Source organism: Canis lupus, chromosome 6 (assembly GCF_011100685.1).
Source record: "Canis lupus familiaris isolate Mischka breed German Shepherd chromosome 6, alternate assembly UU_Cfam_GSD_1.0, whole genome shotgun sequence".
NCBI classification, from domain to species: Eukaryota; Metazoa; Chordata; class Mammalia; order Carnivora; family Canidae; genus Canis; species Canis lupus.
Window position 1 is genome coordinate 12476481 of NC_049227.1, and position 15805 is coordinate 12492285.

Here is a 15805-nt window from a genome sequence, read left to right on the forward strand (position 1 = left end):
TAAATTCAAAGAGTGAGGAGTGGGTTTTGTTACTAAAAGAATGAAATGGGAAATGACTATATGGAGCAGTTCATAGTCTTCCAGTATCCACCATAAGTAGGTACTATTATCCTCAGTTTACAGAATGATACAACAGGCACAGAGCCCAAGAAATTTGTGTGTGGTCATGCAGGTAGTAACTAGCATAGCGGCGTTTTAAATCTAGACAAATGGTTTTCTGACTGTGTTCTTTGCCACAAATTTGATAGGCAGGATAATGACCCCCTAAGATGTCCCTGCCTTAATTAATATCTGGAATCTGTGAGTCTGTTACTTTACATGGCCAAAGGGACTTTCCAGATGTGATTAAGGTTGTGGACCTTGAGATGGAGAGATGATCCTGGATTAGCCAGGTAAGCCCAATGTAATCACATGACTCCTTAAAAGCAGAGAACTTTTCTATGGTCAGATAGAGGTGTAGTGACAGACTCAGAAATAGGTGAGGACTCCACCTCCTGCTGCAGCTTTGGAGGAAAAAGGCCTTAAGCCAAGGAATGTGGCTGTTTCTAACAAATGAGCAACATTCATTTGGCAGCAAGTAAAACGAGGATCTCGGTCCCACAACGCTAAAGACAATTCTGCTGACACAGGAGTAGCAAACATTCTCTTCCAGAGTAGGTGATATAGCCAAATGACATCTTGATTTTGTTTGAGGAGATCCATGCTGGACTTCTGACCTACAGATCTATAAAAGAATGCATTTATATTACATTGAGCTAATAAAGTTGTGGCCTTTTACAGCAGCAGTAGAAGACTAACACAGATTTGGGGGCCAGGAGTGGGATGCTGCTCTAACAAATACCTAGAAATGTGGAAGTGGGTTTCAAATTGGGCAATGGGTAAAGGCTGGAGAAACTTTGAAAAGCATGATAGAAAAAAGCCTAGATTGCCTTGAACTAATAGAAATATGGACTTTAGAAACCTCCCCCTTGAGGGCTCAGAAGCAAGTGAGGAGCATTATGGGCAAAGCCAAAATTGCCTTGGAGAATACTTGAATGCCCATGTATAGACTCCTTGTGGAGCTGTGGCTGTGAAGGTCTGCTGATGAGGACTTAGGAATAGGCGCAGAACATTTTCCTATTTCGGTGGCGGGAAACTTAGCTGGCTCATCTGTAGTCGTGCAGAAAGCAAAAGGCGTAGATGATGGGTCTGGACATGTAGCTGAGGAGACTTGCAGGCTGAGCACTGGTGAGAGGAAACTGAGCAGAAGGAGAGATTGAGGGGCAAGAACAGGATTTAGTTGTTTCTGAAACTTCATCCCATCCAGGTAATAAAAGACCCCAGAATTAAGATGTTAACTGTCAGGAAAAGCATGCTCCTAGAGAGAAGACCAAGGATGTATTCCAAATGTCAAAGTCTTCAGTCATGTAAACCCTATCAGGAGGTCAAGGGGAGGACCCTTCAGATCTCTTTAGTTAAACGAGGGAGCCTCTAGGAAACTCAGGCATCACCCCTCAGCCATCTCAGCAGGAGTCCAAAGTAGAGATGGGCTTGTCTAGGAACCAGCTGTGGATGAGAATATTCATATCACCAGAGACACTGCCAGCTTGGGCTGAAAGACATAGTGTGAAAGGAAAAAAGTCACTGGATCCCCAGAATTCTAGAGAAAGGAAGCAAGTTGACTAAAAACTGCTGAGCTGCAAACACGCTACCTTTTTTGAGAAGAGGAGGGCTTACTCCTGTAGCACCATAACCACAGAGGAGGATTCTCGGGTCTGAAATACAAGGGAGTTTGCCCAGCTGGATTTCTAAATTGATTATAAATGGTGACTCGTTTTTTCCCTCCTTTTCTTCCTTTTTGGAGAGGAAGTGTGTCTCAGAAGGGGTCATATCCAGAGTCTTCATCTGTACTTGATTTAGACAGTGAGATTTGGAACTCGGAGCTGACACTATGGTGTTTTGAGGCCTTTGAGTTTCCTGGGTTGAGGTGACTGTAGGGGTGTAGGGTAGATAGGAATTTAGAGGCCAGAGGACGGACTGTGGTGGGCAGAAACATGCCCCTGATCCCCAGAACCTATGAATATCTTTACCTCACGTGGCAAAGGGACCTCGCAGCCATGATGAAGTTTATGGCAACAATGTAAAACTAACACGATGACGATGACATCCATAGTAATTATACATGCCACTCCGAACTAGAAAACTCTAGCGTTGCTTCCTCAAATCTAGACTTACCACATCAGCCAGCCTTTATAATTTAGAGCAGCCACTGGCCTGACCAGTGGCATGGCCTTAAAGTGATGGACATGTCCAAAATTACTTTCTTCAAAATAGTCACCTTATCAGGCAATATACTTAGTCTAGCACTTAATGCTATTGCCAAGAACATTCAAAATTTCTTATTTGGAGTTGTCTTTTCAGCCAGTTTATGAGCCATCTCCCCCCCAAAAATTAATCTTGTTACTATGGACAAGTTACATCTGGTTTGGTTTAGGAGAAGTGGAGGTTTTCTCTTGCTGCCGCCTGAGCCTTTGTTTTGCCCCAAAGAAAGATGTCTTATTGATAAAACTCAGTATAGATTTATTGAGTGATCACATGGATAGCTACAGTTAAGACCCTTGAACAAATTTCCTAGTCTTTCTGTGCCTCAGTTTCTTCATCTGTAAAGTACAGAGTATTCCTTTACCTACTTATTATGAAGATGAAACTGCCCAAGTGCCCAGAATGATTCTTGCCACTTAAGTCTTCCATAAGTATTCACGGTTGGTTGGTTGGTTGGTTGGTTGGTTGGTTGGTTGGTTGGTTGGTTGGTTGAAGCAGAAGGCCCTGATTTACAAACATGACACAAGCACTTAAATAGATAACTTCTTGCCTTTAGGATTTTCTCAAGTCATATGTATTCTACTTATAGTTGGTAATGGAGTATTGTCCAACTCTGTAAACCGTTTCTCAGTGCCCCATGGTCAGGCATTTGGACTACTCCAGGACTTGGTCATGGGCGAGGAGAGGTTTCTTAGCAGGAGAAGAGTTGGTTACTTTTTGAAGCAGAACGTCCATCCTGATCATCCTGTCAGTTCCTGCCACTCACTCCATTCAGGGTCTTAGTCTGGGGCCTACTTAAACCTGGCAGCCTTTTGTATCAGCAGTAAATGGAACAGAGTGGCACATCCAAGTGTGATCATATGTTAATTCCAAAATCCAGAAAGGCCTCGCAAATGTCTAACTTCTTTCTTCATGGTGAGGGATATAAGATAGAGTAACATGTGCTTAACTTTGGAAAGAATAGCCTAATACACACATCTGACCTCCAGACCACCAGAGCATCAGAGAGATTACAGATCTCTCTATTTTCAAGGGATTTATCTCCCATCTTCTGGCATGCACACACATATTAATGTATCCTTGGAGTACCTGTTAGTCTGTATATAGAGTATATATATATATAGGAATATGCACCCAGGTTTTATCTGCATGTCTTTTGAATAGAAGACCAGTGTGTTGTCCTTTTGGACAATAGATGATCAAGGTCCTTGCCAACTGCTTCTGGTGTTCTCCATGTTTTTGGACAGAGAAAGCGTGTTCCAGATCAGAGGCTGCATACCAATTGCCAAAGGCTGTATTTATTTGCTCTGGTAAGAAATGACATCTGGACAGCAGCTGCAAGTGGGGTCAGCACCTGATGAGGCTTACAGTAACGTTCTTCAAGACCCACTATCTCTAAGATCCAACTAAGTAAAATGAGATGTGTTGAGAATTAGCACCCCTGTACCTTTGAAGCACTGATCTCAAAGATGTCCAGAGGAATATGGTATTACTTTTTGTAGAGAGAAGGTCCTCTACTGGCTTTACTTCCTTTCCTCACGATATAGCCCTTACTCTCTGGCCCAGAGAGCCAAAGAGTCCTGCCAGTTGCCAAGTGTTAAAAATAAGGAACAGCAGGGTACTACACACAGGGTATTATAAGCTATTTACCATTGCTGAATCATAAAATACAGCATAATAAGTGGTATGAGATAAGGCAGGTATTCCAACAAAAACCTATCCATGAATGTTCCTAGCAGCACGATTCACAATAGCCAAAGAAGGAAACAACCCAAATGTCCTTCAACTGATGAACAGTAAAGTTCAGTATACTGCAGAGTGGGATATTACTCAGTGATAAAAAGAGAATGAAAGCCCATGCTGCATCCCAGACGAACCTCGGAGACCTCAGTGAAAGAAGCCATGCACAGAAGGCCACCTCTCAAAAAAAAAAAAAAAAAAAGACCACCTCTTGTATGGTGCCATGTATATGAAAGGTCTGTGGGCATTTGGATATTTACCTATATAAAGAATAGACAACAACAACACAAAAAGAATAGACAAGTCCATTAGAGACAGAAGGCAGGTTAGGGGTGTCAGGGGCAGAGGGATGTGGAGAGTGACTGCTTAAAAGGTATGGAGTTTTCTTTGAGGATGATGAAAATGTTCTAGAACTAGATAGCAGTGAATGGTTGCACATTACTGGAAATATACTAAATGCCCCTAAATTATACACTTTGAAATGGCTAAAATGGAAATTTTATGTGCATTTTACTACAATTAAATATATTCACAAAGGATAGCCATCTAACATTTTGAATAGTATATGCTGCAAAAAATGAAGACCACTCCCAAACAGAAGTTCCCAACATAGTTAAACAGTGGTGAGAACAAATACTCACAGAGCTATAGAATCTAGAATGGTTATGTGGACGAGGGCAGTGAACCTTCCTGTTTGAACGCAAGGTCAGCAGACACAGCTGCAGTTCAGGCTTCTCTTCCTGTTCTGCCCAGAAACACATCCTGTGGGGTTGTTTGTTTCCTGCCTAGTTTAGAAATTAGTTCCCAAACCACTTATCCCAAAAGAATCCGTTGATTTCTCCTCATCCCATTTTGCACTTTTGTGTTACTAGATAGGTGGTCACCACAATCCATAAAAGCAATATTTTTTTGGTACAGAGTCATTCTGGCCCTACCTAGTACTGGTCTTATGAATGTGGAAATGCCGTGTTGAACAGCTATTTAAACGTTAGAGCACTGTTGAGTGGTGGATACCCTTTGTATATTCCTCCATTTTTCTAGGAATGCCTTTTCTCCCCTACCATATCCACTATTACTTGGGTGACTGACAGCTTAGTGGAATGGGGCAAGAAAATAAATGCACCCTCTTCCCAAGCCTTCAGGAAAGGACTCTGTAACCTTAGTTCCTTTTCTTTTCTTTTTTTTTTTTTTTTTTTAATGTAGCAAACGCAGAGCTCAAACTCATGACCATGAGATCAAGATCCGAGCCAAGAGCAAGAATTAGACACTTAACTGACTGAGCCACCAGCGCCCTAACCTTGATTGTTTTCATCCACTCCTCTCCCACACTATAACCATAGCAGTTACCCAGAGAAAAGTCAGCCAGCTCCAGGCCCCCAAAGCATAATGGCTTAAAGTCACACATCAATCTTGAAGATGCTCTTAAACAGAAAACTTGTGCTATAGAAAATTGAAGTTGTGTCTTGACCACAGATTTTCATATTGGAAATACTGGAAACTTTTGCCTCAGAACCTTGTAAGTTTTAACAGGGAGCATTGAGAAGTATCTTCCCAATTGCTGAATAACCCGAAATCATGAACATGTGTGCTATATTATTAAGTTGACAAGTAACAAATTCACTTTATTTAAACTTTGTCTCCTTGACGATATTTCCTATTCAACAAAACTTAGACCTAATTTGTTCTTCTGTAACTTGAACTGGGTTTTAATTCTTTTCAAGCCAGAGCCTTCCTGCATTTTGGGCCATTCAAAAATGAAACCTAAATGAATAGCAGCCAATTTTCTAATTCATTTCTATTTTTAAGCACATGATCTAACTTCTAAGGAGCAAACTGACAGTCTTCTAAATATCAGTAATTAAAAACACTTGCCTGACCCTAGACTCACCTGGCTTCCCTTACTTAGCAGAAACCCTGGGAGCCAGGGGAGGAAGAAGACTGTTTTCCCAGTGTGAGGAAAGAGCCTGCAGGTCAAAACTCATCCCCAGGCTGTTGAGTCTTTGCAGGGAAAGACTTCCCTGGTACCACTCTGGGTTTCTGCTTGGAAGGAAGAGACATGCTCAGAACAGTGGGTTAAGTCCCAGTTTGGGGGCTTCTCCACCATTGGGGTCATTCCTGCCTTTCCTAGTCTCCATAGGCATGCATTTTTGACAACTTTGAGGAACTCAACTAAGTAGAGAAGATAGATACATAAACAGTTATAGGCCAGGATAGCAAGTGTTATTTTAGAATTAGGAACAGTGCACTTCAGAAGAAACTAATTCAGCAGTGCCAGCTCTTGGCAAAGAGCCAAGACGTGTCCTTTCGGCTCTAGTCATCTGCCCCTCCATATCAGTTAAAGTACTTCTGCAAACAAGTAGCTTTTCTACAAGCTTCCCATTGGCCAGGACTGACTCCTCCTCGAGGACATGCCGATAGCCTTGCTAAAAGGGAGTCTGGAAATGTGGGATTTTGACATGGAGATGGGCACTGCCAGCAGGAAGAATGTATAAACAAGCTGTTGGGTTGTCCCCAACTGTGTCTCTCCCCACTTCCCACTGAGTAATAAAATCCAAGGATGATAGGGGGCACCTGGGTGTCTCATTCGGTTAAGTGTCCAACTCTTGATTTCAACTCAGGTCCTTATCTCAGGGTCTTGAAATTGAGTCTTGAGTTAGGCTCCACACTGGACATGCCCACTCCTTCCTCACTTTCTCTCCACCTCTTAAAAGCAATAATTTTTTAATGGATAAAATCCAAAGTGTGTATATAGCAAAGGTTTAGGCTTACTAGCTCTTTATTAGCAAGCTTCACATATATAAAACACATGATTAAGGAGTTTTTTTTTCTCTCTCCATTTTAAGCCTACGGGAACTCCTATAACAAACAATAATCATTCCCTAAATGGTAGGTGTCAGGCACTGAACCATGGTACTTTCTGTCTTAGCTGTAATAATCCTCAAAACATGATGAAGAAAGTTGGGTTTTCCTAATTTAAAAATAAGGGAACTGAGTCTCCAAGCAGTTGAATACTTTACCCAGGGTCATACAACTAATGAACAGAATATATTTCTCAACTCCAAAGCATAGGTTCTTTTCACTCTTCAGATGTCCCCAAAAGGGCTAGGCAGTCACCTATGGGAAGACATACTTAGTGGCCATTGTATTTTTCTCTCCCATCCTCTTCCCTGCTGTCTCCATTCATGTATTCTTTCCTCAGTGAAGAAAAAATGACTGCAGCCCGCATTAGAAAATGCCACAAGTGTGGGACTGGCCTCATCAAGTCCGAAGGCTGCAACCGTATGTCTTGCCGCTGTGGTGCCCAGATGTGCTACCTCTGTCGAGTGTCTATCAATGGATATGACCATTTCTGTCAGCATCCTCGCTCACCAGGAGCCCCTTGCCAGGAGTGTTCAAGATGCTCTCTCTGGACCGATCCTACCGTAAGTGAATGCATAACTGCCTGTTGCTTTGTAGGGGAAAATATTGGTCAGATAACATAAGGAAAGGGATTGTACATAAACATAACACATGATGACTCATGAAAAGATAGAAAATTACATGGGCCAATAAGCGCAGGATAAAAATGAGAAAATAATCAGAAAGCTACACACCCTCAAAAGCAGACATCCAAACAGTTTATGGTCAAATTCTTTCAGGCCTTTGGAATATAATTTTTCTGTGCCATCTGAAATAAGTCCCAGAGCATAGACAAGAAAAGATAGTTTTACATATGTCTGTATAAGGCCAACATAACGCTAACACCAAAACCAGACAGAGATAACCCTAAAAAAAAAGAAAAATACAGACCCTTCTTTTTTTTTTTTTTTTTTTTTTTTTTTAAGATTGATTTACTTATTCATGAGAGACAGAGAAAGAGAGGCAGAGACACAGGCAGAGGGAGAAGCAGGCTACCCGCAGGAGCTTGATGCGGGACTCAGTCCCAGATCCCAGGATCACAACCTGAACTGAAGGCAGCCACCCAACTGCTGAGCCACTTACGCGTCCCCCTTCTAACTTCTTAGTATAGGTTTTTAATTCTCTAAAATATCAGCAGATAGAAACTACAACCAAAGTCATTGGGGCATCTGGATGCCTCAGTTGGTTGAGTGTCTCTGACTTGGTTCCAGCTCAGGTAGTGATCTCAAGATCATGAAATTGAGCCCCACATGGGGCTCTGCGCTGCTTGGGATTCTTTTTCTCTCCCTCTGCGTGCATGTGCTCTCCCTCTCTCTCACTCAAATAAATAAAATCTTGAAAAAAAAAACAAAAAAAACCAAGTGAGATTGTTCCAGAAATGCAGGGATGGTTCAGTATTAAGAGTTTTATTAATATAGGGGATCCCTGAGTGGCTCAGCAGTTTGGTGCCTGCCTTCCGCCCAGGAAGTGATCCTGGAGTCCCAGGATCGAGTCCTGCATCGGGCTCCCTGCATAGAGCCTGCTTCTCCCTCTGCCTTTCTCTGTCTCTCTCTGTCTCTGTCTCTCTCTCTCTCTCTGTCTTTCATGAATAAATGAAATCTTTCTAAAAAAGTTTTATTAATATAACTAACCATATGAGATCTTTAAATGGGAAAAGAAGTAATAAAATCAAATATCTTTTTTTTTTTAAGATTTTATTTATTTATTCTTGAGAGACACAGAGAGAGGCAGAGACATAGGCAAGGGGAGACGTAGGCTCCATGCAGGGAGCCCGATGTGGGACTCGATCCCGGGACTCCAGGATCACGCCCTGGGCCAAAGGCAGATGCTCAACCACTCTGCCACTCAGGTGTCCCTCAAATATCTATTCTTGGTTTAAGGTTTAAAGAATAGTATCAGGGGTACCTGAGTGGTTCAGTCAGTTGAGTTTCTGCCTTTGGCTCAGGTCATGATCCCCGGAGTTCTGGGATTGAGCCCTGCATCGGGCTCCCAGCTCAGCGGGTTGCCTGCTTCTCCCTTTCCCTCTGCAGTTCCCTCTGCTCTGCACGTGCTCTCTCTCTAATAATAAAATGTTTTAAAAATAAATAGTATTAGAGAGATGGTTTTTTTTTTTTTTTAATTTTTTTTTTTAATTTATTTACGACAGTCACACAGAGAGAGAGAGATAGGCAGAGGGAGAAGCAGGCTCCATGCACTGGGAGCCCGATGTGGGACTCGATCCCGGGTCTCCAGGATCGCGCCCTGGGCCAAAGGCAGGCGCTAAACCGCTGCGCCACCCAGGGATCACAAGATGGTTATTTTTAAACCGGATATTTCAGAATAGTCCTTAGCATGTTTTTAATAGTGAAGTACATAGATGCATTACCAAATAATCAAATATAAGACTATCACCACTATTTTGTTTTGGAACTGCTGGTCAATTCAGTTAACTAAGAATAGAACATAATGCCAGTGTTTATTGGGCACCCACTGTGTTTCAGACACTGTTCTAAGCACTATATAATGGTGAAAGGCAAATCTATCATTTTCGCCTGAGAAAAGACCAAATAATCAACTGGAAAGCTATTAGAAGTAGTAGAAAGATGGCTAGATACAAAATAAATATACAGAATGTCATTCACATTATATAGCAAATAAAAATTGTAAAATATTTAGAAATTACCATTAACAAATATGAAGAAAACTATAAAACTATATTGAAGGACATCAGGAGGGTTGAGAAATAGGCTTTGTTCCTAAGTAAGTTTTAATAGAAACTGTATCAATTCTTGTTAAAATAATTTTTTTAAGTTCAAAACTCGACAAGGAGGGGCACCTTGGTGGCTCAGTGGTTGAGCGTCTACCTTTGGTTTGGGTTGGGGTCCCGGGATCCTGGGATCAACTCCTGCATCAGGCTCCCTACAGGGAGCCTGCTTCTCCCTCTGCCTATGTTTCTGCCTCTCTATATATATATATGAATAAATAAATAAAATCTTAAAAAAAAAAAAGAAAAAGAAATTCTGTGAGGATAGCAATGCAATATGTGCCAAGATTTGTTCTACCAAAAAGATTGAGCATAACAGTGAAAATCCTGCTAACTGGGAGTGAACAAAAGGCCTGAGGAAGTACACCAAAGGAGGCCTGGTGACAGTCCTCAGCTCTCCCTGAGGATGGGAAGATGACCTGATAGTGGAGAAGCCTCTTCTTCCTCAAAGGCAAGACTTAGTATTACAATTACATATTACAGTTACTTCACTCCAAAATCTAGACATTTGCTGCAATTCCCATTTAATTCAATTCTTAACTATTTGGTGTTGCCAGGACTGAACAGAAAAGCCCCATCATCCTGGAGTTTACACTCTGAAACGGATCCTTCCTCTAGTTAGTGCTATGTAGGAGAGTGCAGCTGGAGTGGGGGAGGGAAGGAAGCTGCCTTTAGATAGAGTGACCTGGATGTGTTCTCTGGGAGGCAGCATTTGCAGAGAGGTCTGCCTGAGGAGGAAGAGCAAGACAGGCCAAGGAAACCAAACCAATTCAGCCTGTTCAGGAACCAGAATGAAGGCTGGTATGATTTGCAGGTGGTGAGCTAGGGGAGGAAAGTGATAGAGGCACAACCAGGCCATGGGGCTCACTGGGTACAGTGGGAGCTATTGCAGGGCTTACACAGTGGGGTGACTTGGCCTAATTTAAGTTTTCAAGATCACACTGGCTATCAGTGGAGAGAGAAAGCTTCATTAGTTCTTTTGGGGCACTGGGTTAACGCTTTGGAAGTACTTCAAGAAAGCAAAAGAAAATTACTTGTATCATTCCCTAGGAAGGGAAGAGCCTTCTTAGTGTTATATCAAGGGCAGACTAGAAATACTTAAATCATCTTTACAAAAGACACTATGAACAAAGATAAAGGTAGAATCCCTGGGTGGCTCAGCGGTTTAGCGCCTGCCTTCGGCCCAGGATGTGATCCTGGGACCCAGGATCAAGTCCCACATCGGGCTCCCTGCATGGAGCCTGCTTCTCCCTCTGCCTGTGTCTCTGCCTCTCTCTCTGTGTCTATCATGAATAAATAAATAAAATCTTAAAAAAAAAAAAAAAAAGATAAAGGTATATGAAAAACTGAGGGAGGGATCCCTGGGTGGCGCAGCGGTTTGGCGCCTGCCTTTGGCCCAGGGCGCGATCCTGGAGACCCGGGATCAAATCCCACATCGGGCTCCCGGTGCATGGAGCCTGCTTCTCCCTCTGCCTGTGTCTCTGCGCCTCTCTCTCTCTCTGTGTGACTATCATAAATAAATAAAAATTAAAAAAAAATATGAACAAATTATTTGCTTTAAAAAAAAAAAAAGAAAAACTGAGGGAAATTGTAATACATATATGATACAGGTAAATATTAATATGTAAAGAGTGGTACAATTCAATAAGAAATGAATAAACATCCCTATATTTGGCTGTGAATTACGGAAAGCTCCCAAATAGCAATGGATTAGACAAGATGGAATTTTGTTTAACCTCACATAGAAGTACAGCAGTGAACAGCCCAGGAGTGGGACACTCACATTAGTATAGTGTACAGCTATAAAAAGTGATGCTAGGGTGCCTGGCTGGTTCAGTAAGTAAAGCATGTGACTTGATCTCAGGGTTGTGAATTCAAGCCCCACATAGAGTTGGGGGTAAGAGTTTACTTAAAAAAATTTTTTTCCTTAACTGATGCTGTATACACCTATGTTTTATTTTTTTTAATATTTTATTTATTTATTCATGAGAGAGAGAGACAGGCAAAGAGAGTTTGGCCTGGTTTTATTTTTTAAAATTTTCTTAAAGATTTCATTTATTCATGAGAGACAGAGAAAGGCAGAGACATAGGCAGAGGGAGAAGCAGGCTCCCCACAGGGAGCTCAATGTAGGACTCGATCCCAGGACCCTGGGACCATGACCTGAGTCAAAGGCAGATGCTCAGCCAGTAAGCCACCGAGGAGCCCCTTGGTGTGGTTTTATTTTTTTTATTTTTTATTTTTTTAAATTTTTATTTATTTATGATAGTCATGGTGTGGTTTTAATTTGCACTTCCCTGATGGCTAATTGTGTGGTGCATCTTTTCTTGTGCTTACTAGCCTTTTTACATCTTCCTTTGTGAAGTTTTAGGGCTTTTTCCCCTTTTTTGGGCCTATTATTTCCAAAGGTTTGATTTTTTTAAAGATTTATTTATTTATTTTAGGGAAAGGGAGAAAGTGCATGGGGAGGGACAAAAGAAGAGGGAGAGAGAATCTCAAGCAGACTCCCCACTGAGCATGGAGGCTGACTAGGGGCTTGATCTCAAGGTCCTGAGATTATTACTTGAGGTGAAATCAAGAGTTGGCTGCTTGACTGAGCCACCCAGGCACCCCGTAAAAAGATTTTATTTTTAAGTAATTTCTACACCCAATGTGGGGTTCAAACTCACAGCCCTGAGATCAAGAGTCACATGCTCCACTGACTGAGCCAGCCAGGTTACCCCTTGATCCATTATTTAAATCGAGTTGTTTGTCTCCTTATAATTGAGATGTAAGAGTTCTTTGTATATTTTGGATATGAGTCCTTAGTATTGTGTATATTTTTGCTCACTCTCCTGCCTTTTCATTTTCTTTCTTTTTTTGACAACATAAATAAGAAGCTTGATCTAATGAACATATATAGAATATTGCACACAGCAGGGGAAGAGATGTTCTTTTCAAATATATATTTATGAAAACTGATTGTATACTAGATCATAAGGCAAGCACCAAAAACTCTGATAAACAGTATTTATAAGCATCATTAGTGGTAAAATAAACGGAAGGCCCTGGGCTGAAGGCGGCACCAAACTACAGAGCCACGAGGGCTGCCCTATACCTATGTTTTAAAACGTAGGAAAAAATAAAACGTAGGAAAAGGGACACCTGGGTGGCTCAGTGGTTGAGTGTCTACCTTTGGCTCAGGGCATGATCCTGGAGTCCCGGGATCAAGTCCCACATCAGGCTCCCTGCATGGAGCCTGCTTTTCCCTCTGCCTGTGTCTCTACCTCTGTGTGTGTGTCTCATGAATAAATAAGTTTTTTAAAAAATCTTTAGATAGATAGATGATAGATAGATAGATAGATAGATAGATAGATAGATAGATAGATAGGAAAAAATATGGAGAGGCGCCTAGGTGGTTAGTCGGTTAAGCGATCCACTCTTGGGCAGCCCCCGTGGCGCAGCGGTTTGGCGCCTCCTGCAGCCTGGGGCATGATCCTGGAGACCCAGGATCGAGTCCCACGTTGGGCTTCCTGCATGGAGCCTGCTTCTCCCTCTGCCTGTGTCTCTGCCTCTCTCTCTCTCTCTCTCTCTCTCTCTGTGTTGCTCATGAGTAAATAAATAAAATCTTTAAAAAAAAAAAAAGCGGTCCACTCTTGATTTTGACTCAGGTCATGATCTCAGTGTCCTGGGATTGAGCCCTGTGTCAGGCTCCAAGCTTAGCTGGGGAGTCTGCTTGTGTATTCTCTCTCCTCCCTCTACCCTTCCCTCTGTAGGTGTTTTCTCTCTCTCTCTCTCTCTCTCTCTCTCTCTCTCTCCCCCTCCCTCCCTCCCTCTCTCTCTCTCTTATAAATCAATCAATCATTTAAAAAAAAAAAAAAAAAAAAAACATGAGGAATACCGAAGTGGCTCAGTCAGTTAAACATCTGTCTTCAGTTGTGATCCCAGGATCCTGGGATTGAGCGCCACATCAGGTTCCTGCTCAGCCAGGAGCCTGCTTCTCCCTCTCCCTCTGCCGTGCCCCCTCCTTTTTTTTTTTTTTTTTTTTTTTTTTTTTTTTTTAAGATTTTATTTATTCATGAGAGACAGAGAGAAAAGCAGAGACTCCTGACTGAGCCGTCCAGGCATCCCTCCCCTGCCCATTCTGCTTGTGCTCATTCACTTGCTCTCAAATAAATGAAAAACTCTTTTAAAAAAGAAAAAGAAAAAGAGAGAGAAGATTTACACATAAAACACCAGCAGCATGTAGCTGGGGTCACAGACCCAAGTTACACAGGGCAAATAGTAACATCAGTGATTGATGAATGTAAAGTGGGCTGGGTCTGGGGCAGTAGGATATGGTGCTGACTGCGGCAAATAGGAGAGGGTATAGGCCCTGTCCAAGGCGCTACTTTCCTCCCACAGATTGTCACCAAGTGCAATTGTACTCATGGTTACCATGGCTTCAGATTCTCTGGAGAAGGTGGAAATCTGTACTTTATTCTGATATCTCCTGATTTTTAAAGATGGGCCATTAATCCAAGTATCTTTAAAACATGTTTCATGCCAGCATTCTATAAGCCAAAGCAAAGATCATTGGCCACCAAATTTTACCCCTGGTGCCTGATATCTCCAGTATGCCTAAGAGGAGGTGTCAGGGTAACAAGCTGGCCCTTGTGTGAGAACCACAGCAAACCATTCTTTGGGCCTAACCTTAATCCTTGGAACTCCCAGTTTGAAAAGCAGTGAGTCCTCAGTGGAAGCCAGGTATGTGCTTGTCAGGAACCACCTCCTCACTGGGCAGAAAATTAGACTGAGGGACCTAGGAATTGCTCTTACTCCACAGCTCTGCTACCTCCTGAGGCTCTAAGTAAGCCTGCCTCCTGCCCCCCAATCCCCTGCCTTGCCCGCTCCCCAGTGACTGAAGGAAAGGGCAAACTGTAAATAAACAGGTCATCCTTCTGTTGTTTTGTTTTGTTTTGTTTTGATTTTTGTTTTTGTTTTGTTGGTTTTTTGTATATTTTTTTATTGGAGTTCAAATTGCCAACATACAGTATAACACCCAGTGCTCATCCCGTCAAGTGCCCTCCTCAGTGCCCATCACCCAGTCACCCCATCCCGCCGCCAACCTCCCCTTCTACTACCCCTTGTTTGTTTCCCTGAGTTAGGAGTCTCTCACTCTCTCTGATTTTTCCCACTCATTTTCTCTCCTTTCCCCTATAATCCCTTTCACTATTTTTTATATTCCCCATATGAGAGAAACCATATAATGATTGTCCTTCTCCAGTTGACTTACTTCACTCAGCATAATACCCTCCAGTTCCATCCACGTTGAAGCAAATGGTGGGTATTTGTCATTTCTAATGGCTGAGTAATATTCCACCGTATATATACACCACATCTTCTTTATCCATTCATCTTTCGATGGACACCAAGGCTCCTTCCACAGCTTGGCTATTGTGTATTGTGGACATTGCTGCTATAAACATTGGGGTGCAGTGCAGGTGTCTCGGCTTTTCACTGCATCTGTATCAAAATCCTAGAAGAGAACACAGGCAACACCCTTTTTAGTTCTTTTTTTTTATTAATGATAGTCACACAGAGAGAGAAGCAGAGACACAGGCAGAGGGAGAAGCAGGCTCCATGCACCGGGAGCCCGACGTGGGATTCGATCCCGGGTCTCCAGGATCGCGCCCTGGGCCAAAGGCAGGCGCCAAACCGCTGCGCCACCCAGGGATCCCGGCAACACCCTTTTTGAACTTGGCCACAGCAACTTCTTGCAAGATACATCTATGAAGGCAAGGGAAACAAAAGCAAAAATGAACTATTGGGACTTAAGATAAAAAGCTTCCATACAGCAAAAGAAATAATCAACAAAACTAAAAGACAACATACAGAGTGGAAGAAGATATTTGCAAATGACATATCAGATAAAGGGCTAGTATCCAAGATCTATTAAGAACTTACTAAACTCAACAGCAGGGACGCCTGGGGGTAGCTCAGCAGTTGAGTGCCTGCCTTCTACCCAAGGCATGATCCTGGAGTTCCGAGATCAAGTCCCACATTGGGCTCCCTGCAGGAAGCCTGCTTCTCTTTCTGCCTGTGTCTCTGCCTCTCTCTGTGTGTCTCTCATGAATAAATAAATAAAATCTTTTAAAAAATAAACA

General features: G+C 42.4%; 1 protein-coding gene across 8 annotated transcripts in view; it reads left to right on the forward strand.

The window, feature by feature from the left end:
- Positions 1–15805, forward strand: part of RNF216 (ring finger protein 216) — a 161549-nt gene that overhangs the window by 132507 nt on the left and 13237 nt on the right. For 5 of the 8 annotated variants that reach the window (XM_038539546.1, XM_038539548.1, XM_038539551.1 and 2 more), the window contains 2 exons: positions 3549–3611; positions 7241–7463. In XM_038539546.1, coding sequence (XP_038395474.1) covers positions 3549–3611; positions 7241–7463 — 286 coding nt within the window. Of the gene's footprint in view, positions 1–3548; positions 3612–7240; positions 7464–14063; positions 14558–15805 lie in introns of those variants that run through there. The other 3 variants (XM_038539547.1, XM_038539550.1, XM_038539552.1) reach the window with 2 other exon arrangements.